This window comes from Gavialis gangeticus, unplaced genomic scaffold, assembly GCF_001723915.1.
Source record: "Gavialis gangeticus isolate Ggan-Ray unplaced genomic scaffold, GavGan_comp1, whole genome shotgun sequence".
NCBI lineage: Eukaryota > Metazoa > Chordata > Crocodylia > Gavialidae > Gavialis > Gavialis gangeticus.
In genome coordinates, this window is record NW_017728992.1 from 90,446,754 (window position 1) to 90,468,972 (window position 22,219).

General features: G+C 45.6%; 1 protein-coding gene across 2 annotated transcripts in view; it reads right to left on the reverse strand.

The window, feature by feature from the left end:
- Positions 1 to 21,697, reverse strand: part of RAB31 (RAB31, member RAS oncogene family) — a 165,258-nt gene extending 143,561 nt beyond the window's left edge. The window contains exon 1 of one of the 2 annotated variants that reach the window (XM_019525367.1): positions 21,484 to 21,697. In XM_019525367.1, the coding sequence (XP_019380912.1) occupies positions 21,484 to 21,507 (24 nt within the window). In that variant the 5' untranslated portion in view covers positions 21,508 to 21,697. Of the gene's footprint in view, positions 1 to 21,468 lie in introns of both variants that reach the window. The other variant, XM_019525359.1, reaches the window with a different exon arrangement.
- Positions 21,698 to 22,219: the final 522 nt, after the last annotated feature.

Genomic DNA, 22,219 nt, shown 5'->3' on the forward strand with positions numbered 1-22,219 from the left:
GTTGGGAGAGGCACCAGCATGGTCTGGGGGGGTGGGGTACTGTGGGGCAAGAGTAAGGGGCAGCAGCAGGGCTGGGGAGGGCTGTGGCTTGGGAGTGAGGGGCAGGGGAAGGGTACAGGTATATCACTGCACAACCCCCCCTTCATATTACCCATCCCCGCCCTGACAGATGTCCTCTTTTTTGAACTGGAAGTATGGTAACCCTATTGGTGAGGAAAATCAGACTACCTGTCTGATTAGTAGTAGACAGGGAAAGTTATTTCTTTCTTCTTCCCAAACTCCTGTGGCTAATCACATACATTATAAAAGTTTTATGATGCTTTATGAGACCTGTTCACAGTACAATCATCTTATTAATGTTCATAAAAGAACTTACTTCTAATGATGACTGTAGTTATGCTGCTGTTTTCTGGGCACTGCATCTTTAAATGGAAGAACTCCAAGATACAGGCATACCTCATTTTATTGCTCTTCGCTTTATTGCGCTTCGCAGATATTGCGTTTTTTACAAATTGAAGGTTTGTGGCAACCCTGCGTCGAGCAAGTCTGTCGGCGCCATTTTTCCATCGGTGCCATTTTTCCAACAAATGATGGTTAGCATTTTTTACCAATAAAGTATTTTTTAATTAAGGTATGTACATTGTTTTTTTAGACATAATGCTATTGCACACTTAATAGACTACAGTATAGTGTAAACATAACTTTTATATGCACTGGGAAACCAAAAAATTCATGTGACTCGCTTTATTGCGATGTTTGCTTTATTGCGGTGGTCTGGAACCGAACCCACAATATCTCCGAGGTATGCCTGTACTCAGAGGTACAGTATTTAGATGGTCTAACTCCTAATACGATAAATGAAAATTTGAAATGAATAGATCCTAGGCATGTAAATATGGTTATGACTACGCACAACTTTCTCATATTGGGTAGCACCGTAGGAGTACTTGAGGCAGAAGACCTCGTTGAATTAAAAGCAAATGCTATCACGTTTGCTCTCTTAGTTCCTTGTTGTCTACCTTAACCTAAGTAATCTTGTGCCCAGTGAAGTCAATGGGAGTCTTACTAGGATATCCCCTTGAAAGTGCATGTTTTTTCCATTGACTATAACTAGCATAACAGCATTCAATCTTTCTCTTCTTAATAAAGAAACTTCTGCTATCTAAAGATTTAATGCAACTGAATTGTTACATCATTATTTTGATAATAAAAAGAACAGTCATTGCAAATATGAGAATAAATAAGGGTCTCTAGTAAGCATAAATGAGTAGAGCCCAGAAGTCAAAATAGCCTATTGTTTTTATAAAAAAGGAAGATTAATTATTACTGGTATAGAGAACTATAAAGAGTCCTTCTTGTCAAATTACTAACTTGCAATATGTCTGTTTAGAAAGAACATGACAACACCCTTTCTAACAGCTAACTCTGGAGTTTCCTTCTTTAGCCAGTAAGCAACTAAAATCTTCAAAAACAAGGAAATGAAAAAACTTTTGGCAAACTAAGATAGAAGTTCTGCTGTTGTAACAGTCCTGTGCAGCATGTGTGGATGGGAATGAAGTGTGTTAAGATGTACTTTATATGAAACAGAAAGGTTGAGGGGAGCATTTTAAACACAGTTATAACACATCTCAGATGCATCTATGCAACATGCATTTGACTTGCTTTATAATCTGGTTGAGGTACTACCAAATAAAACACAAATTGTTAAATTCAGTTGTTTACATAGCATAGAAAAAGTGTCAGACGAGGAAACTAAATAAAGGTAGTTGAAACACAGAATTTGTTCAATAGATATATTGCAGTTGACAGGGTCCCTAAATAGACAAACACGCTCAATCATCCTTAGATGTTAGAAGGAATTCTCATTGCACCTACAGTTCAGAACCTTCAGTATTGTATAAGTTAATGAAAAAATGTATCCTGCACTCATATATCTTAGAATTATTGCAGAAAGAGGAATAACCATTGCTATCCTCAGATGCACTAAGGGAAGGAGCAAAGTTGTGAATTAGTCAATGTCATACAGTGAGTCACTGGAAGTCACAAATTAAACTCAGCCTTCTAGGCTCCTAGCCCCATGCACAATCCATTGTGCATCTCCTCTAGTAGATGTCTAGACGAGTCTACTATTTCTCCAGAGTCTAGACTCATGAAGTGTCAAAAGGCCATTGGATACTGTTGGTGTGAGCAAAATATAAAAAAGGGAAAAGGAGACCAGTTAATATAATTGATACTAAGTTATTCAAACATCAAGAAGCAATTTTAAAGAGTGCTTTTACACATACAGGTTAGGTTATTAATTGGAAATGTCCTTTGATTATATATATTGGTTAAAATAAACACACTGGTTTTACATGTCAGCTAGCCAAAGAAGAACCATCATTCCCACGAGCTTTACTGTTAAGTATGTTTTCTCTCAATAACAGCCTCTTTTGGAGTCCTAAGTTCTGTGGCTCGGTTGGACAAAGGTTCTTCATTTGCACTACGGAAGAAAGGGATTAACATACTTTTCCAAAGATAGATGGGCACAGGCAGCACCTTAAAGCACCTGCCAGCAAAATTAAGCCTGGAAGGGAGGATACTCCAGGTGAAGAGATAAATGGAGCATAAGCAGGCTTTAAAGCAAGAGAAATTATGTGCCTGAGGCAATAAGAAACTGGGTCAAACTCCACTTTGAACTCTAGACAGGGTGAAACTGGGACAACACTGGCGCAATGGTCCAAACTAAGAACAGCCACACACCTGGGGAAAAGGTTTGAACTGGACTTTGTCCTCTTATCAAAGATTTGCTTATAAAGGAAGTCAAAATCCAGAAGCAGGGGTTAAGCTCATATGGCTTATGTCTCAGGGCAGGTCTGCAGTGAATAGTTAGCCTAGCCCAACTGTTAACAGCCAAATGATCAGGCCATGTGAGTTATGGTGTCATCACTGCTGCTCAAGTCACCTGCATGTATCATTAGGACTTCTAGGAAGTCATAGTTTCATAGTTTCTAGGGTCGGAAGGGACCTGAGAAGATCATCTAGTCCGACCCCCTGCCATGGCAGGAAAGAGTACTGGGGTCAAACGACCCCAGCAAGGTGTTCATCTAACCTCTTCTTAAAAACCCCCAGGGTAGGAGCCTGCACCACCTCCCTTGGAAGTTGGTTCCAGACCCTAGCCACCCTGACCGTGAAATAGCGCCTTCTGATGTCTAACCTAAATCTACCCTCTGCTAGCTTGTGACCGTTGTTCCTGGTCACTCCTGGCTGTGCTCGGGGGAACAGTGACTCCCCCAATGCCTTCTGATCCCCCCTGACCAGTTTGTAACAGGCCACAAGATCCCCCCTCAGCCTTCTCTTGTGGAGGCTGAACAGGTTCAGGTCCCGTAGTCTCTCCTCATAGGGCCTGCCCTGCAGTCCCCTGATCATGCGAGTGGCCCTCCTCTGGACCCTCTCCATGCTGTCCACATCCCTCTTGAAGCGCGGCGCCCAGAACTGGACGCAGTACTCCAACTGCGGCCTGACCAGTGCCGCATAGAGGGGGAGGATCACCTCTCTGGACCTGCTCGAGATGCATCTGTGGATGCATGACAAGGTACGGTTGGCCTTCCTAACTGCCTCCCCACACTGCCGACCCATGTTCATCTTGGAGTCAATGATGACTCCAAGATCCTTTTCCGCCTCCGTGCTGACAAGAGGGGAGTTCCCTAACCTGTAGGTATGGTGCCGGTTGTTCCTCCCCAGGTGCATCACCTTGCACTTGTCTGTGTTGAAACCCATCCTATTCTTATCCGCCCACCCTTGTAACCTGTCCAGGTTCGATTGTAGCCTGCTTCTTCCTTCTAGTGTGCCCACGTCCCCCCACATCTTAGTGTCATCAGCAAATTTGAACAGGGTGCTTTTCACCCCCTCGTCCAAATCACTGATGAAGATGTTGAACAGTGCAGGCCCAAGGACCGGGCCCTGCGGAACCCCACTGCCCACGTCCTTCCAAGCTGAGAAGGACCCATCCACTACCACTCTCTGGGTGCGGCCCTCCAGCCAGTTGGCGACCCAGTGGCTCTTTTATGCTCCAGTAAGCGGAACTACTTTGAGCATTACCCAGCAAACTGAGGGAGAACTCTGCCCTGAATATATATGGAGGGACTGCAAGAAGATACAGAAGGACCATCACCACTTGTAAAATTTACATTGGATCCATATTACAAAATGTCTAAGTAACCAGCCCTGGTAACTTAGACAGGCACGGATAGACCCAGGCTCTATCTGTACCCAAGCCATATCAGCTAAAAATTGTGCGAGAGTTTTGTTCATAGACAGGAAGGTATTAGGACAGCATAGGAGTAAATGTCTCACATACTTCTGCAGTGAGAACATATTGGAACACATGAGGCCTTTCCAAAGGGGTTATCCTTCACTTGAAGGGTAGATCACGGTTTTCAGGTCTGTAACTCCTTGGATACCAACAAAAGACATGCAGGTCCCTGCTCTAAGTCACAGTGCATTCCATACCCCAAGACGGGGAACCTTGAGGCAAAATGTCTAGAAACAAATGCATGCAAACAGCTTGTCTGGAAAGAAATGTACTCTGGAAGCAGAGTAAAATGTCCCAATTTAGTGTACATTTACTTTGGTTCACAGGTTTGTGTCATGTGCTTGCAACTTTTTCTTGGGGCAGTTTAAACCTTGTTAATATATCCACTGACACAAGCACCCAAGAAAGGGATCTACAAAAACCAACAAGCTGAGCAAGGACCCACTTAAGCTAGCTAATAGGGAACGATGAGGATATCAGTATGTCCCACCCTCTACCCTTCTCTAGGACAGGTCGGCACAGCCCTGGCTGGCAGAGGGCCTGGCAGTCTGCCAGCCTGGGGCTGCTCTTCCTGGCTTAACCTGCTGTGGAGGAGCTGGATGGGCATGAGGGTGCTTCAGTACAGGTCTAGGCAGCAGACATCCCCCAGACTGAAGCACCCTTGTGTCCCAGCCAGACATGGCAGCATCTACACATGTGCTACTGCAGAGCATTTTATTCTGCAGCAAGATAGTACTTGTACAAGTATCTTGCTGTGGAATAAATTTATTTACTCCGATGCAGTAGGGGTGCACGAGTAGATGCAAGAGGATTACTGTGCAGAATGAAGAAAAAAGTATTCTTACTTGCAACAGTAACTGAGAAACAGCAGCTAGGGAGCTAACCCTGTTCATTGTTCTGCTCCCGGTGAAGCATGATAGACTTTACTCTTACTTTTGCCTGATAAGCAGCAGAAACTGTTTTGGAAAAAAAAGTAATGTGTTGTATGTGAGAAAATAAGGTATTATGTTTTACTCTAAAGTTGTTCTGGCAGACTGGTGAGAATGGCAGAGTCACAAAGGGGCAGCTCAAATACTAAGAAAATTTGCCTGTGAAAAAAATATAATAGGAGGCATTACTTTCAGACTGACCCTTGTATTTCATTGGAGAAAAAAGGATGAAAAGTGGGTGAGTTACTTTTGTCAGGAAGAAAGCCTGTAAACATATAACTGCTGACAAAAAATATTTGATGGTACTGGGAATACAAGCACAACAGAACTGTAAAAAGACCCTTTTTCTTAACTTGAAACTGAGAAGCAGAAGTGGAAACAGATACTTATATTGCAGAGTTGAGAACCCTGGCATCTACATGGTTTGAAGGCATTCAAGATTCTCTAACTAAATATCACTTATGGATATGACCCCTACTTCTGGCTCCTGCCCCACTCCAGCTCCCTGGGTCCCCTCTCTTTTCCCTCACCTGCCATGCCTTGATGTAATTAGCAGATCTGTGAAAGGGGAGGCTGCCCAAGTGTCCCAGAGTGATCCTTCATCTGTCTTTCTGCCAGCAGATCCCTCCCAAATCCCATTAGTCTCAATTCTGCCTCTCATGCTAAGAAAGCCTTCCTGGCTTGCCTGTGCCCCAGGGCACCTGTTGCCTTCAGGGTGGCCTCCTTCTGCCCCTACAGCCATGCCCATGTCTTGCAGATGTTATCAGTCAATCACTCTCAGGTCAGGTCTCCACCCTTGTTGGGTGGCCAACCTTTCCAGCCTCCACCCCTTTTCTCTAGCTAGCCCCCTTAGCCTAGGCCTACTGCTCCACACCTGGCTTTAGGTCTCCAGCCCATCTTGCCCCTTCTTGAGCACTGGGCCCTTGGACCTAATTTTGCTCTTTTTGGGCTCTAGGCCCCTGGCTTCACCCCTCTCAGGCTCTGGCCCTTAGCCCTCCCAACTTCAGGCTGACTCTATTCTCTCTCCTAGCTCAGGCTCTGACCTTCTCAGTCTCCACCTGCCTGTGCCATAAGCTCCATCCACTGGCAGGGCTCAGAACACCTTGTGACCCTCTGTCACCCCTGCGACTTGTGTCTGGCCCCAGGCAGTGCTCAAGGCCTCAGATGTCTTATTGGGCATGCTCTGTGGCCTCCAGACCTTCCCATTAGCCACTCCCTGTCCTCTATTTTAAACCTTAAACCAAAATACAAGCCCACTGGCTGCAACTAAAACTATCCCCACATTGGGGCCCAAACATAAGCACCAGCTCCATGGCTGTACAACAGAACTCTCCCACATACTGGGTCTTACTTCCCTGCAAGCTCTAGATACCTTGCTTGCAGTTCCCAGGGCAGCTCAGTTATCAACCAGTTGCTCTCCTACAGCCATCCTGTTACAGAGTTCTTCCCTTACTGCCTACTGACTGCCTGGGCTCAGGCTTTATGATCTTAAGCCCTGCCCCCTCCTGTCAGGTGACTCTCCAGGCACCCACAGAGGTTTCCATTCAAGGCAGCTTATTGCTGCTACCCTTGCTGTTAGTAGCGTCCCTACTGCTCAAGCAGGGCTCTGCCCTATTGTACTATTGCTGGGCAGCTAACCCTGCAATAGGCACTCGCTATCCATGAGGCCCTGGCTGCCTATTCCCTTAGAGCAGGGGCAGGCAAGTATTTTGGGTGGAGAGCCACTTACCAAGTTTTGGCAAGCTGTCAAGGGCCACATTTCCCTCTCCAGCACAGGGAAGCAGGAACAGCCACATGATCCCAGGCTAGAAGCCTCTGCTAGGCAGGATCTTCTGGTTGGTGGGAGTGGGGCTTGTTGGGCCTTGCTGCTGGGTCCTGCCGCCAGCTTTCCCTGAGTGCTACTGCCCCAGCTCCTGTCATCTTTGACAGGCAGCCAGCAGCAAATAAATATTAATTTTCTAAATTTTTAGGGGCCCCGTGGGCCAGATAGAATGGTCTGGCAGGCCAGATCTGGCCCCCGGGCTGTATTTTGCCCACTCCTGTCCTATAGCCAGTCCATCATGAGCAGTCTTCTCCCTCACCTGGGGCTTCCCTGCTACTACATCTCCCTGTTACAGGCAGATTGTTGAAAGAAATAGTTCTAGCCATAGAGAAACTCATTTAAATCACATGAGCAGCAGAACTGTTTAGGAAAAGGGAACACAACAATTTTATCCCATTCCAAAGGCAAAGGCTAAAGGAATACTAGAAGCAGGACAAAGATGAACCAATTGGAATGCAAGCATCATGACCTAGAACAGTAGAGTCAACCTTTTTGGTAGATGTGCCACAGATTAGCCCTGCACCCTCCAAATGCCATTCCAATCCCTTTCCCTTACTCAATCTGATGCTCAGCTTTCTGCTTCCTGCCCTGTGCTCCCTGTCCAATCTGATACTCTGCTTTCCGTCCCCTCCCCAATCTGCTGCTTGCTATATGCACAGAGGCTCCCCAAACTACTTGTGGCACCCATGCTGCATGGCACCAATATTGGCCACCCCCAATCTAGTAGTCTAGGGAAGGCAATATGAAAGGCAGAAAGAAAAAGGCCCCTCCTTTCTTAATACTGCAGCTCCCCCACGAAAAAGAAAAGTAGAGATACATAAAATGACTGAAGCCATAGAGATCTCCAGTGAGGAGATGGGTAACTGCACTGTGATTTCAGATGGAAAGACTAAATGTATAAACGTTGCAGAAGGCAAGCTGCCAATCATGAAATATTTACAAAATTTAGAGCAAACTGGATTCCAGGTACAGTACCTTATGAAAGCAGCTGCAGTGTAATCTCAGCAACATTGTTAAACAACAATATTAAAAGGAAGACATGTAATGCTTATGTACAATAAAGCCATTCTGAGATTAGTAAACAAATGTCTTTGATAAAAGACATAATCTTCCTTCTCGTCAGTGCAGAAGCAGAAAAGGATCTTGGAGCCATTATTGATGCCAAAATGAACATGGGCCGACAGTGTGGGGACGTGGTCAGGAAGGCCAACCGTACTTTGTCATGCATCCACAGATGCATCTCAAGCAGGTCCAAGGATGTGATCCTCCCCCTCTATGCGACACTGGTCAGGCCACAGTTAGAGTACTGCGTCCAGTTCTGGGTGCCGCACTTCAGGACAGATGTGGACAACACAGAGAGGGTCCAGAGGAGGGACACCCACATAATCAGGGGTCAGAAGGGCAGGCCCTACAAGGAGAGGCTACAGGACCTGAACCTGTTCTGCCTCCGTAAGAGAAGGCTGAGGGGGGACCTGGTGGCCATGTACAAATTAGTCAGGGGGGACCAGCAGGCATTGGGGGAGTCCCTGTTCCCCCGAGCACTACCAGGAGTGACAAGAAATAACAGTCCCAAGCTGGCAGAGAGTAGATTCAGACTAGATATCAGGAGGTGCTACTTCACTGTCAGGGTGGCTAGGATCTGGAACCAACTTCCAAGAGATGTGGTTCTGGCTCCTACTCTGGGGGTCTTTAAAAGGAGGCTGGATGATCACCTTGTTGGGGTCGTTTGACCCCAGTACTCTTTCCTGCCATGGCAGGGGGTCAGACTTGATGATCTGCTCAGGTCCCTTCTGACCCTACCAACTACGAAACTACCTCCAGGAGTTTTCAGTAGTTGAGGCACAGAAGCACTGTGTACTATTGGGCAGCAGGACAGTGTAAGCAAGGTACCTAATCTCAATGCAACACCTGAGTATCCTTAACATGGGAGGAGAGACAACATCTGTTATGGGCCCTGTCCAATGTTTTAAGGATGTATTTCAAGGAGAAGAATACATAGACAACAAGCCAGAAATACCTACGCCCATGAACTACTGAACCAATAGGACCTGATGGAGCCACTGAAGAATAAACTGGCAAGATTCCAGAGAAGAGGCATCCGTACATCTACTGCAACTAGCACAAAGTAGATCAGTAGTTTAATAGTAATGAGAACATTTTCAGCTAAACTTTAAGTGGTTCAGAGAGGTATAGAAATCAGAGTACTAAAAACACAACACTATCTATTACAAAGGACTGAAGACACAGAATCTGATTCATTCACTGATTTTATCACTAATGAGCAGGGATCTGGGTTTTCCATTTCCCATGGAAAAACAGAGTAAACCACGGATTTCCTGGTTTTATCAGAGAAAATGTGGATTTTCTGTTTTAGCAGAGAAACCCACAGATTTCCCTCTTTTGCAAAGAGCTCTGCAGGCTGGCTGAGTTCCAGCCTGCAAGAGCTGTTTGCAAAAAGGGCAGGAAAGCCCCAACCCTGCCCGGAGGGGCAGGGGGAGGCAGAGGCAGAGGCAGAGGAGGGAAGGGCATAGCCTGTGGCTTTTAGTCAGTCACAAGGCTTAGGTCAGGCTCACTTTTCTCCTGGAGCCAGTGAACTAGTAAGTGGGGCTTTCAGGGGGCTGGGGCTTTGAGGGGCAGGGCTGGGGGAGGAAGCTGGTTGGGGGCTGAGAGAGCAGGGAAGTGTTGGAGAAATACACAGAGTGCCTAGCCGGCGCCTCCATGTGTGGCTTCCTTTAAGGGCTGCTAGAGCTGCTTAGGTTTCACATGCCCCTGGCTGGGCACTCCAGCCATGAGTGGGGAGATGTGGAGCCAGCTGAGCACTCTGGCCGCAAGCAGGGAGGTGCTGCAGAAATACACAGAGTGCCTGGCCAGCTCCACATCTCCCCGCTCACAGCTGGAGTACCCAGCCAGGGGCAGGTGAAACCAAAGCAGCTCTAGCAGCCCTTAAGGGAAGCCACACATGGAGGTGCCAGCCAGGCGCAGAGAGATGTGGAGCCAACTGGGCACCCAGGGCACTCAGTGTTTTTCACTCTAAGGGGGCAAACAGGACCTGTACCCTCAGATCTGTACAAGGGCCAGGCTGCAGGCTTGAGCTCCCTCCCTGCTCCCTGCCATGGGGCTGTTGTAGCCCTGTAGGCAAGACCCGACAAGACTGGGAATAGTGGGGCCGAGCTGGGATCTCCTCGCCCCTCACTGCACCTCCTGCACTTGCCACTGCTCTGAGTAGCGGAGCCCCATGCCACTTCCCCCAGTACAGCCCTGGGTGCAGGAGGTGCATTGCTGGGACAGCATGGAGCAAGCAGCTGCCAGAAGATCCCCGCGTGGCTCCTCTCTCCACAGCCATGCCAGGTTATGGGGAGTGGAGCCCTACTCCGCTCCCCATGACTCAGTGCAACTGGGGAGAGAGGAGCTGTGCGGGGATCTCCTAGCAGCTGCTCACTCTGCACTGCCCCAGTGACGCACGTCCTGCACACGGGGCTGCACTGAGGGAAGCAGCATGGGGCTCCACCACTCAGAGCAGTCACAGGTGCAGGAGGCACAGCAGGGGGCAAGGAGATCCTGGCACTGCCCTGCTGTTCCCAGCCACGCTGGGTCTTGCCTGCAGGGCTACAGCAGCCCCGCGGTGGGGAAGCAGGGAGGGAACTCAAGCCCGCAGCCCACCCCCCGTACAGATCTGGGGGTCTGGGTCCCCCCTGCTCCCCGGGAGTACACATGGCACCCAGGAGCCAGCCCCACCCCTGCCCAAGTCAGCATCAGGCAGCAGTAGTGGGGGAGCCAACTCCATACTCCTGCTGCAGCTGCCTTCAGTTGGGGGCAGGGAGCTGTGGACCTGGCTCCCTGGTCCCAGAGCCCTGGCAGCTGGGGGCCCCCTCTGGTAGGACAAGGGGGCAGGGGCTGTGGGTGAGAGGCAAGGGGCATGAGCAGGGCTGGAGGGCTGTTGTGGGGGCAAAGAGGGGCACCAGTAGGGCTGAGGAGGATGTGGGGGAAATTGAGGGGCACCAGCAGGGATGTTGGGGGGGGGCTTTAATTTTAATTATGGATTTTGGGGGTTTTATCAGAGAATTTGCAGCTTTTTATCATGGAAAACCAGGACCCCTGATAATGAGAATGGGCAACACTTTCCTAGGAGGAATTTTCATTAGACTTATTTGTTGCTTTTGGCAGTAAGTGCAAAAGTTTGAAAGATATAGATATACATCTTTCAGGGTACAGCTATTAATTGATATACAGTTTTATTCTCCTTCAGAATTTACCTAAGCATTGTGATAACACACAGATTTTCCAATATGTAAGTGCACAATGGAGCCTGGATACATACCAACGTGGATGAAGCATTCTGTGCCTCTACAGAAGAATATAAATATGTATTCTTGCAACCAAGCCAGAGTTTATGTTTATGCATGTAAGAGTGTATCAGTTGGCCCATGTACAAGGTCAAAATAGGCATTCAACCCATGTTTTGCATATGCACTTACTGGTATCTGCAAAAATTGGGATTTACCTGTACATAGTGTAGTTTACCTGTTTTCAAAACGTGGACCTATGTGACCATATTTGTTAGATTTCATTTTATGAAAAGGAAAAGATGTTATTAAAGAAGGAAATACTACCTAATGACAACTATGGTATTAAGCGTTCCCTTACTTGTCAATGAACTTCACGTAGTGTTTTTTTTAAACAAAATTGTGTCTGTTCTAAAGAAAAAGTGTGAAACAAAATTGAGTTCTACACAAGTGTTTTTATAAATACAAAAGATAAATGCTTAAGAATAGTTCGTTTAATTTCTGGTTAGCCCTTAGAAGAAAAAAGTTTTATTGAATGATTAGGAAAAGTCCACAAATCAGAAGCTTTCAATGAGTAGATGTGAACAGTAAGGAATCAATCATCTTATGACCACCTGAAAGCACCACAAGATTTTACAGGGAAGGCTTTTGATTGCTTCGTGCAATTTGCCTGAGCCAGTTTCCTTAGCAAAGCCTAAAGTGATATTCAAGTGGTGTATACAAAATGGAGTTTAATATTGATTCCACTTCCTCCTTTTGGTAGGAAGATTAAATTTAATTTTCTCTGAATCACCAGAAAAAAAGTGACAGCTCTTCAGTCAATACTGAGTTGGTAGAAAAAAATAAAAACAAAAATAAAAAAAATACCCCACATACATGATTTGTAACATTCTGGAAAGTAAAATGAAAAAAAAGAACTAACAGATAACAACTTGCACATTATTTACTGATTACAGCTGCATTGTACATCAAGCCTTGATTCAGTAAACAAGTATAATCAATAACTTCTATATAAAAGTTAAGCACAACCTGACACAGTGTTCTGAACAAGACAGCTACACAAAAGAAACCCTGTTGGGAGTGGTTATTAGTAGCAAGAGGTTTCTAATTTCAAAAGCTTTTTTAATTAGCAAAAAAACCAAAACTTCTGGACCATGTTCTATCTTCTGTTACGCTTGAGCAATCTTGATGCTTTCAGTCTGGTTGTACTGGTGAAACCGAAAGAAGAATTTATTTTTTCCTAGAAGGATGTTTCAGGTCAGAAAGCAAATAAGTCATTTTATTAAGTAATTTCACCCAGAACCTTTGGAAGATATGAATAAGAAGAAGAAGTACTGGAAATTCTTTAGATTAGATCCAAGGTCAAAATGAAATTATGGACTCTGCAACACGAGGTCTATAGCAGATCTATTGTGTACTTACTTGCCTATGTTGTAACAATCTGAATACCACCATTTGTAAGAGACCCACTGAGCCCTTTTAAAACTAAACAGGAAAAGGTCCCTAAACATTTGTGTTTACCAATACAAAAAGAAACAAATGTGATTTCTCCATAGATACACAATTGTTTTTTCTAAGCAATTCCCACCCCATCCCACCAATAAATCCCAGTCCTCTGCATTCTTCTCTTAGCCTGACCCTTTCAGTGGTAAATCAGGAAAATGGGACTGTGGACATTCCATATTTAGGCTAAAAGAAACCTTTCTGGTATTTTTTTAAATATTTATTTATTTTAGTAACAGGAATGAACAAGAGACATAATGACTCATTAACAGGAAAAGAGGCCATCAGTGACTCAATCTTCTTTGTTCACTCAGATTCCCATTCAGTAAATAAGATAAAACATTTGTAAGATGTTTGTACATTTAACAAAAACAAAACTGGTCATTTTCCTGTCATCCCTGGGTTTCTGCACCTCTCTGTTAGATCTTTGCTTGGGTTTTGCTTAGGTTTTTTCTTCTTGATTTAGGTCACAGTATTCCAATTGATTATGTGAATGGCCTTCTGCATTCACGTGGAGGCAAATTGGCTTTACTGTAGTCCTGTGTCAGTATGAATACTCCCATGAATAGATCCAGTTGCTGTACAGTTCTTAGATTGTTATCTCTTTCATCAGGTAAGCTCTTTTCTTTAATGTTTACATGACCGTACACATGGTGCCCTACTTTGGACTGAAACCTCAAAGGACCACAACATAAACAATAACATAAACGTTTCTGGACGTATATCAGGGTTAATTTGGTTTGGTTTATGAACATCAGTAGAATTTAAAGATTTTCAGTCACACACACTTTCAATATAATGGCTAAGTTAAAAAGTACATTAGGTGGTTCACAGTTTTACAGAAATATTTTGTGACAACAAATTGGTCTGTATCCTGTGCAACCCAGGCCCTCACCTTTTTCCTTAGTTTATCATGCCATCAAAATGGAATGCCAGAGAAATTTTCTTCTCCTTAAAATTAGCAGGCAACCTAAATTACATAACCACCTAAATTAGAACTCCGACTTCTCAGCGGTCTGTAAGTACATATACCTCAAATTGATACGTGGTGCTGGAATCTGATTGCCCATGTCAATAATTCAGCTAAAACTTCTTCATTTAATGCAAAGGTCAGTAGTAATCTCTTAGGAATTTTTTAAAATGTTATAAAAATACTAGTTATGTATTACAGCAATTATCAATGTCTGGATCCACACAGTAGTTACATTTACAAGCATCTGATTAGAATACTTACAATTTGGGCAAGCAAGGAAAAAATTCTAGCTGTCCTATGCTGGCTGGGTCCAGCAGATCCAGCTCAAATTAACAGAGAACTCTTCTCTTGCTCAAGATATTCCTTGTTCACTCTTAGTCCATTTGTAGAGGTACATTGATATATTGGTCCATATCAGATCAGCACCGATGCGGGCAAGCAGGAGATTCAACAGGCTTTAGAAAGGCATTTGAAACTGTCTGTCATTACATCCTCATCAGAAAGCAAAGTTGAATGTACTATAAGGTGGATACAAAGTTGGTTGGATCATCCTGCTCAACAAGTAGTCATCAATGGCTCAATGTCTATTTGGAAGCAAGTTTCAGTGGGGCTCCCCTACGGTCTGTCCTGGGTCCAGTGTTGTTTAATAGCTTCATTAATGATCTAGGCAAAGGGATCAAATGCACGCTAAGCAAACTTGCAGATGAAACCAAGTTGGGTGGAGTTACAAAAACTCAGAAGGGTAGGATTAGGATACAGAATGACCTGGATAAATAAGAAATGGTCTACAATCAAGCAGATGAAATTCAACAAGGACAAGCATAAGTCCTGCACTTGGGACAGAATAATTCCATGCACAAATACAAACTGGGGAACAGCTGGCTGGGCTGCAGTACTGTAGAGGAGGACCTGGGGGTTACAGTGGACCGGAAGCTGAATGAGAGCCAACACTGTGCTTTTGTTGCAAAACAAGCCAACAGCATACTGGGTTGTATCAAGCAGTGTCACTTGCAAATTAAGGAAAGTAATTATTTCACTCTATTTACCACTGGTGAGGCCTAACCTGGAGTCCTGTGTCCAGTGTTGGGCCCCCCACCTCAAGAAAGATGTGGACAGGTTGGAAAAAGTCCAGTGCAGAACAACAACAAATTATTAGAAGGTGACTTATGAGTAAAGACTGAAAGAACTACAGTTATTTAGTCTGCAGAAAACTGAGGGGGAATTTGATAACAGTCTTTTAATATTTAAAGAGTGATTACACAGAAGATGGAGATAGCTTTTTCTCTGTAGCCACAGGGGTCACACTACTACGAGAAGTGGCCTCAAACTGCACCAAAGGAAATTATGTTGGAGATTAGGAAAAACTTCCTGACCATGAGTGTCAAGCATTGGAAAAGGCTACCTAGAGAAGCTGCAGAACTTCCATCCCTGGAAATTTTCAAAAACAGGTTAGACAGACACTAGCCTGGGATGGTTTAGTCAGCAATGATCCTGCTTGAGCAGAGGGCTAGGCTAGATCACCCCATTAATTCCCTTCCATCCCTACTTTCCTATGATCTTATGATCCTACCTTCTTTTCCCTTGTCTAAGGCTTACAACTTCTATCCTAACGTTAGTGCTTAAATTGCCTCTCCTTATTTCTGCTTAACCCATGGATTCCTGAAAGTTTGATCTATATGTGTACATAAAAGCACAGTGAAACATACCATCTTTATTATATATTAAATTTCTTTAACATACTATATGATTCCTGCACATGCGTATAACACACAGCAATATATAAACAGGTGTAATGTAAATACTTGGCACATAAAGAAAGCAAAGGAGTGATATAGATTATTAAATTACTGAAAATAAACCACCTTCCAAAACAAGGTAAGAGTTTCCCCAAAATGTAACAAAAAATAAAGGAACTCAGACTCAATTCAAAGACTGGCAATCTCTTCAATGGTTGCCATACAACAATTATGTCAGAACCTGTCAAGCGGCTTTAGCTCAGTTCCTAGGGCTACAGAAAGGTGTGTCGGGAGCCAAAGCAAGACACACAGCATTTGGTGTAGAGCTGACTCTACACTGTGGTACTTCTACACAGAGCAAGATAAATGAGCACGCTTTACAACACTGGCTGATTGGAGAGAGTGAATATGAAGTAAACATGATAGAAAAGATGGCACAACCTAGCAAAAGCAATGGATGTATTTCAATACCTTTTTGTGCTACACATACAGCTGTTCAGGAATGGTAGTTTATTTGGGTGTCTTCCATAGCTTTGGTTAGAAGAAAGCAAGTGCAGCAACAGATATGAGCTCCCTTGCAGAGTAATATGCCTGAGGCTTTAAGTGGACACTTTGTTTGTCCTGGCATTCAGCAGACCTACAAGTCCAGTTTTCCACTTCAAGTCCCTCTGAAATACATGGGATAAAATGTACTAACATTTTTTCCCAAAACATGCTTGTGTGCATGTGTAATGTTACTGTACTTTTTCCCAGGCCAGGCGGCATGTGCCTCTCTGACAGAAGAGCAACGATGAAGTTTGGAAAGGTAACATTAGCAGATGATTAACTACCCCACTTTTGATCTGGGTCAAACCCCAGGACAATCAGCCCCCCATCAAATGAGACAGTATTTACAACCCAAGACTTCTAAGTAAACAGGATTACTCACAACTAGCTGCTCTGTGCCTTACAAGCTAGCTTCAACTTTTTGCCAGTACACCAAAAAGCAAAAACCACTTCCCTTCAAATTAATTTACTATACTGAATCCTGAAAAAAACAAAAACAAAAAAACCCCACCATGTTTTGTAAGGCCATCAGCTCCTCATATGAAAAGGGACTGCTATGAGGTTCCCTTTCATTCTTCTCCTATTCTGTTCAAAGTACCATGCTCCACTAGGTATCATATGGTGGTATATGTTCTGATAGCACATAATCATCTTACAATGCTGTCTAAAGTTTATGAACCCCACCTCATAAAAGGAGGAAGATTTCTCCTGTTACTTTTAAGCACAGTACTATAGGCTTCCCCGAGGTTTGTATGCAGACAGAGAGCCTGCCTTTCCTTCACATCCATCCAGGGTTTAAAAGAAAAAAAAGAGCTACACACATTTTAGGAGTAAAAAGAGAAATATAGCTTAGGCCTGAAATCCAGCCTTCAGTACAGGGTGGGCAAACTTTGTGTTGTATATGCCTAAGAGCTTACTGGTGACAAACACTACTATGCTTCCTGCACTGCAACTCCACCTTTGTGTACATCACCCTGTTTTTCACTAGCAGCCACAATGGAACTACCTTGGAGCCACTTGTGCCTCATGAGTGACCCTCTACTTGGTCACCTTGCTTCAGTCTGTACAAGTCAAGGACACTGGGCCAGATGCACTCCTGGGCTTAGCACAGCATAGGAGGCATAAAAACCCCCAGTTACAGTTCCCCATTCCTCAGTCACTAGATGCCACTGAGCCCCAGGCTTGGAATGCTGCTCTAGTTTACAATAGAAGTTTTGGGTCCTCCAGGGTCAGCAGCAGGAGAAATGGCAGAGGGGTGCATGCCTTATTCATGCTTCAGTGGAGTTTCAATTGTTTGCCCTGCCCAAGCTTTGTTTGAGCTGAGAGTTCTCCAGTGGCAAATTTTTGAGTCGGCAAATACAGACAGATTCCTGTCCCTCTGCACAGCTCAGGCCTATAGACTGTAATGGAAACTGGGTGGGAATGAGAGAGAGAGGACCCTCCTGCCTGACTGAGAAATGGAAGCCAGAGCTTTACTCACAAATGGAGGAAGTAGATAGATTTAGGATCAAACTTGATACTCCCAGGGCGCATCTACACGTGCACCCAACTACCCACTTGTTACTACGCAGTCATCTAGTACTTGCTAAAGCAAGCAGCTTGTTGCTAGTGCACAGTCTCATCGGCATCACAGTTTGTGCCCACTGACACTACAGCACCATAGAATCTCGGGTAGATGCGCCCCCAGAATCTCAATTTCTTACAAACAAAAGGATTTGCCTATGTCACACAATCTAGATGTCTCAGATTTTATTGATTACAAGGAGATCTTCTGAGTATATTGCTAATAGACTTATATTGTTTTGCAAAGTTCTGAAATTGGGTCTAGAAACTACTAAAAGGTAAAGGTAACAAAAGTTTCCTATTATTATAGCTGAAGGTTTGTTTTTACATTAGCATCTTGTGGACAGCTGTTTTAAAAAGACCAGAAAATGAATGACTGAACTTGTCTACCCTGACAAGCACTCAGCTGTCCAGTTCTGGAACTCTGTCCCTGAAGTTGGTCAGTAGATTTGTCAGATGAAGGATATAGTGGTTTTGGAAAAACTGACTACCAACCTCCTTGGTAAATTGAATTACTGTGATTAGAAGCGGATGGTTTTCTAGGATTATACTGCATTGAAGCTCAGGAACCTCCTCTCACTAAGTACTAGGTTAGTATAACTATAGCTCTTGGTATCTTCCTAAAAGATTCCTCTGCCACTCTATGATTTGTAACATTCTGGATAGTTGCATAGTCATATAACATATAGCTGTTCTCTGTGTTCTTTTCCTTTACATATCTTTTGGAGGGGGTAGGGGAAGGTACACTCAAACCATTCCCACACAGACCTCTTGTACATTTATTGTTGCAAAACGGCAACAACTTCAGTGCAAGAGGAGTATAATTTCACAAAACTCCTCCTACCTCTTAAAATCACAAGACTTTCTATTTGTGAAGAACAAGCAACATCTACATATTTTCTTTTCCATTGAGCTCTCAGGTTTCACTAATGTGCATTTACTTTTATAGTTATACCATTTTAAAGATGAATGCAAGGCTTTTTACTGAGGAGGAAAGAATATTTATTGCCAAATGCTTTGGACCAAATGCTTCGGACCTGCACTGCGGGTTGGCTTTTACTACAGGGCAAAGTACCCACTTATACTAGGGTATGTGCCAGCAAAGTATAGGACACTGAAAAATCTGACGAATGTGGGTTTTTTTTAACTAGCAACTCACTTATACTGCATGAAAGAGAGGTCACTGTCCTCAACTTAGTTTACAAAGACTTTTCAGAGAGAAATAAAGGGCATATGACATGACACATTCAGTTTTTTAAACTTACACGAAACATTATGATAGAGACCCTGAAAATATTTTAATGCATGTTTTATTAAAGTAATATTTTTAGAGAAGTTTCACCAGTACATTTGGACATAGTTCCTTTCAGGCATGGCACAAACGAGGGAAGTGGAGTCATAATACAAAGCTAAGCACATTATTGTTGCAGATGCTAAAAAAAGTGCTGCTAAAGAGGAAAACAAAACAAAAAAATAGCAAAAATCAGTTAGCATTATACAAAATGAAATTCCTACGAAGACTTCATTGGACCATGTTTTGGTAACTCCACTGAAAGCATTACACAAAAGCATGGAACAAACACTAATCAAAACTTGATTGGGTGTACAGAAGCTGAAACAAGGGATCATATGAAATAAGACATGTCATTTCTACATTAAGGACAAATTTGAAAACTCTCTCACTGCTGTTACCATTGGCTTATCTAAAGCAATGGTAACAAAGACAAGCTATTCTCCAAGTTTCAGTATTGTAGGCATGGCTTACAGTGTAAGAGGTTCTGAAAATTCTCTATTCACTCTGGTCTGTAGCAACAGAAGCTTGAAGCACAAAGCAGTACTGACAGGTAATTAGCTGAGCTAGCCTGATGTCAAGCAAAAGGTAGTGGAGGCACCTTAGGGCGCTGACAGATGCTCATGGCACTCCCTGGGAAGCGCCATGAGTTACAGCATTTCCCCCCAGATGTTTGCTGTTGGGGGGGGGCAGGGATTGAGCTCCAGTTTGGAGCAACTGCATATCTGCAGCTGCTCTCCTCTAGCAACCCCTCTCTCCCTCCTCCCCGCCCCAACTCCCAGCTCCAGTGCTGTTTTCAGACTAGGAGGGGAAGGGAAGCAAGGGGAGGTGATGGCAGGCAAGGGAGCTTGGTCTGGGGTTTGCTCAGCCTGCACTGGAGGGTGAGGTGGATGGATTGGAGACCCCCACCCCAACATAAAAGGGGTTCCAATCCCCTGTCCCACCCTCCCACACAGGCTGGGCAAACCCCAGATAGAACTCCCTCCCTTCTCCCCTTCCCATTCTGAAGAAAGCACCGGGGCGGGACTCCCAGCGTGCCCTGACAGACATCAGTCAAGGCACTCTGCTTTGCAGCCCCTTCATCTGAGCCCTCGTGTAACAAGGGTTCAGATTTTCACGCAATCGGGCACTTTAAAAGTGCCCTGCAGCCATGCCCTTCTGTAAGGGCACAGCTGTACAGCGCATTCAAGGGGCCAATTGTGCAATGAATGTAATTTCTATCTGTGCCCTTAGACTAACACATTCAGAGGTAGAAGCTTTCATAGGCAAGAGCCTACTCCATTTGTGCCAAAGCAAAGCTGACAGACTCACACTCTACTTGTGATGTGTACTGCACACACACCGCACAAAAATCACTTGTACATAGCAAGTATTATGGACTGGATAATCAAGGCATTGAAGCCAACTGTCAGAGCTGACAGGCCCCATCAGTGATGTTATGCTCTTTCCACATATAAATTAAAACGTGATTATTAAAAATAAATCCCTTCCACTGTTTACTATCTTGTAACCGGCTTGTGACCAAATAGAAAACACTGGGGGATACAAAGCTGACTAAGGCTCATTTTCACGGTTAAAGACGAGCAAGGCAAAAGAAAAGCAAACAAAAAGATCCTTTCTCTTCAAGTCATCCATGATAATATGCTAGTGGGCGGGGGGAAGTTTTTCCTCCCTAACCCCAAAAGCAGCATCTTATTTCCACAGTCAAGTTGGTCTCCTGTTAAACAGAATAAACCATTCCAGCCCACTCTCTCCCCTGCCGCCGGCTGGTGGGTCGGAGGCCAAGTTTCAGCTTGGAGGAATGTCCCAGGGCCATGCAGTGAATAAAGGAAGACGCGTGCCCCAGTTCAGCCAAGTTGGGACTATTCTCCTAGCTGTTGTGACCTCTTTGTGCAGCCAACTTCCTTGCAGCTGCTGCACAGCTAGCGAGTGGTGTGGCAATCGTGTTAGCATTAAAACGGGTGGACTAAAAACAACAGCCCCTAAAAGGCCTGATCAGAGAGGGGGAGAGAGAGTGTGAGCATGCAGAGAGACTGTGCGTCTCAACAGGGAGAGAGAGAGAGTGGGAGGGAGGGCAAGGGTCTGTGCATATGTGTGCACTTGCGTGCGTGCGTGTGTGGACAGAGAGGGTGAGTGTGCAAACAGGGTGTATGCATGTGCCCGTGCAGAGTGGGCGCGTGTGTGGACAAAGTGTGTGCACATACGTGTGCCAACTGACATGGAGAGCATGCGCTTGTGTGCAGACAAAGTGTCTGGGTAGGGACAGAGAGAGAGTGTGCGTGTGTGTGTCACCAGCCCGTGGATGCGGGAGCGGGAGCCTTGGCTCTCCCAGGAAACCCGGGGGGAAAGGGCCCGGGGGAGGGAGCGAGGCGCAGGGAGGCCGGCGGGAAAGCGGCGCCCCGGGGAGGGCAGAGCAGCAGCTCCGGCCCCGCAGCCGCCCGCATCCCGGGACAGAGGCGCCGCCTCCGCAAACTTCCCGGCGGGCCGGTCTCGTCCCCGCGCGCCCCGGCCCGGCCCGCGGTACTCACTCCGAGCAGACACACTTTCAGCTCGCGTATCGCCATCATCTGCTCGGGCAGCAGCCGCTTCGCATCCTCGGCCGGAGTCAGGCCCGGCTCCCAGTCCCCGGCAGCGGAAAAGCGACCACAGCTATTTCTGGGCAGCCCCGAGCGGGAACCGCCGCCGGTCACATGAGCGGAGAGGAGCGCGGCTCCTCCTTGCCTTTCTGGTGCTTCCCCCAGCGCGGCCCGGCCCGGCGCGGCGGGCTCCTCGCCGCCTCCCTCCCTCGCGCATAGCCGCGCGGCAGGGCGGAGGGGAGAAGGGCCGCGTCTGGCTGGACCCCCCAAGGGCGGCACAGTCGCCCTGTGCGGGAGCGAGTGGCTTCAAGGTGTCTACCCGAGGGTCAGCCCGGTTCAACACGACCCTTCTCCCCCCCACACACACACAAGTAGCCCTTCAAAATAACCCGGGTCCAGCCTCAACCACGACCCCCACCTACTCATCCCTTCGAAATTACTAGGGTTCGGCTTCAACAGCGACCCCCCCAAAAAATCAGCCTTCTGAAAAGACTGGGGTCCTGCCTCAACCATGACCCCCCCCCCCCCCGCCAAATCATCCCTTCAAAATAACTAGGGTCCTGTTTCAACAACGACCCCCCACAATCAGCTCTCCAAAATGACTGGGGTCCTAACTCAACCATAACCCCCCTTCCCAAAATCAGCCCTACAAAATGACTGGGGTCCTGCTTCAACAACAACCCCCCTCCCCAAAATCAGCCCT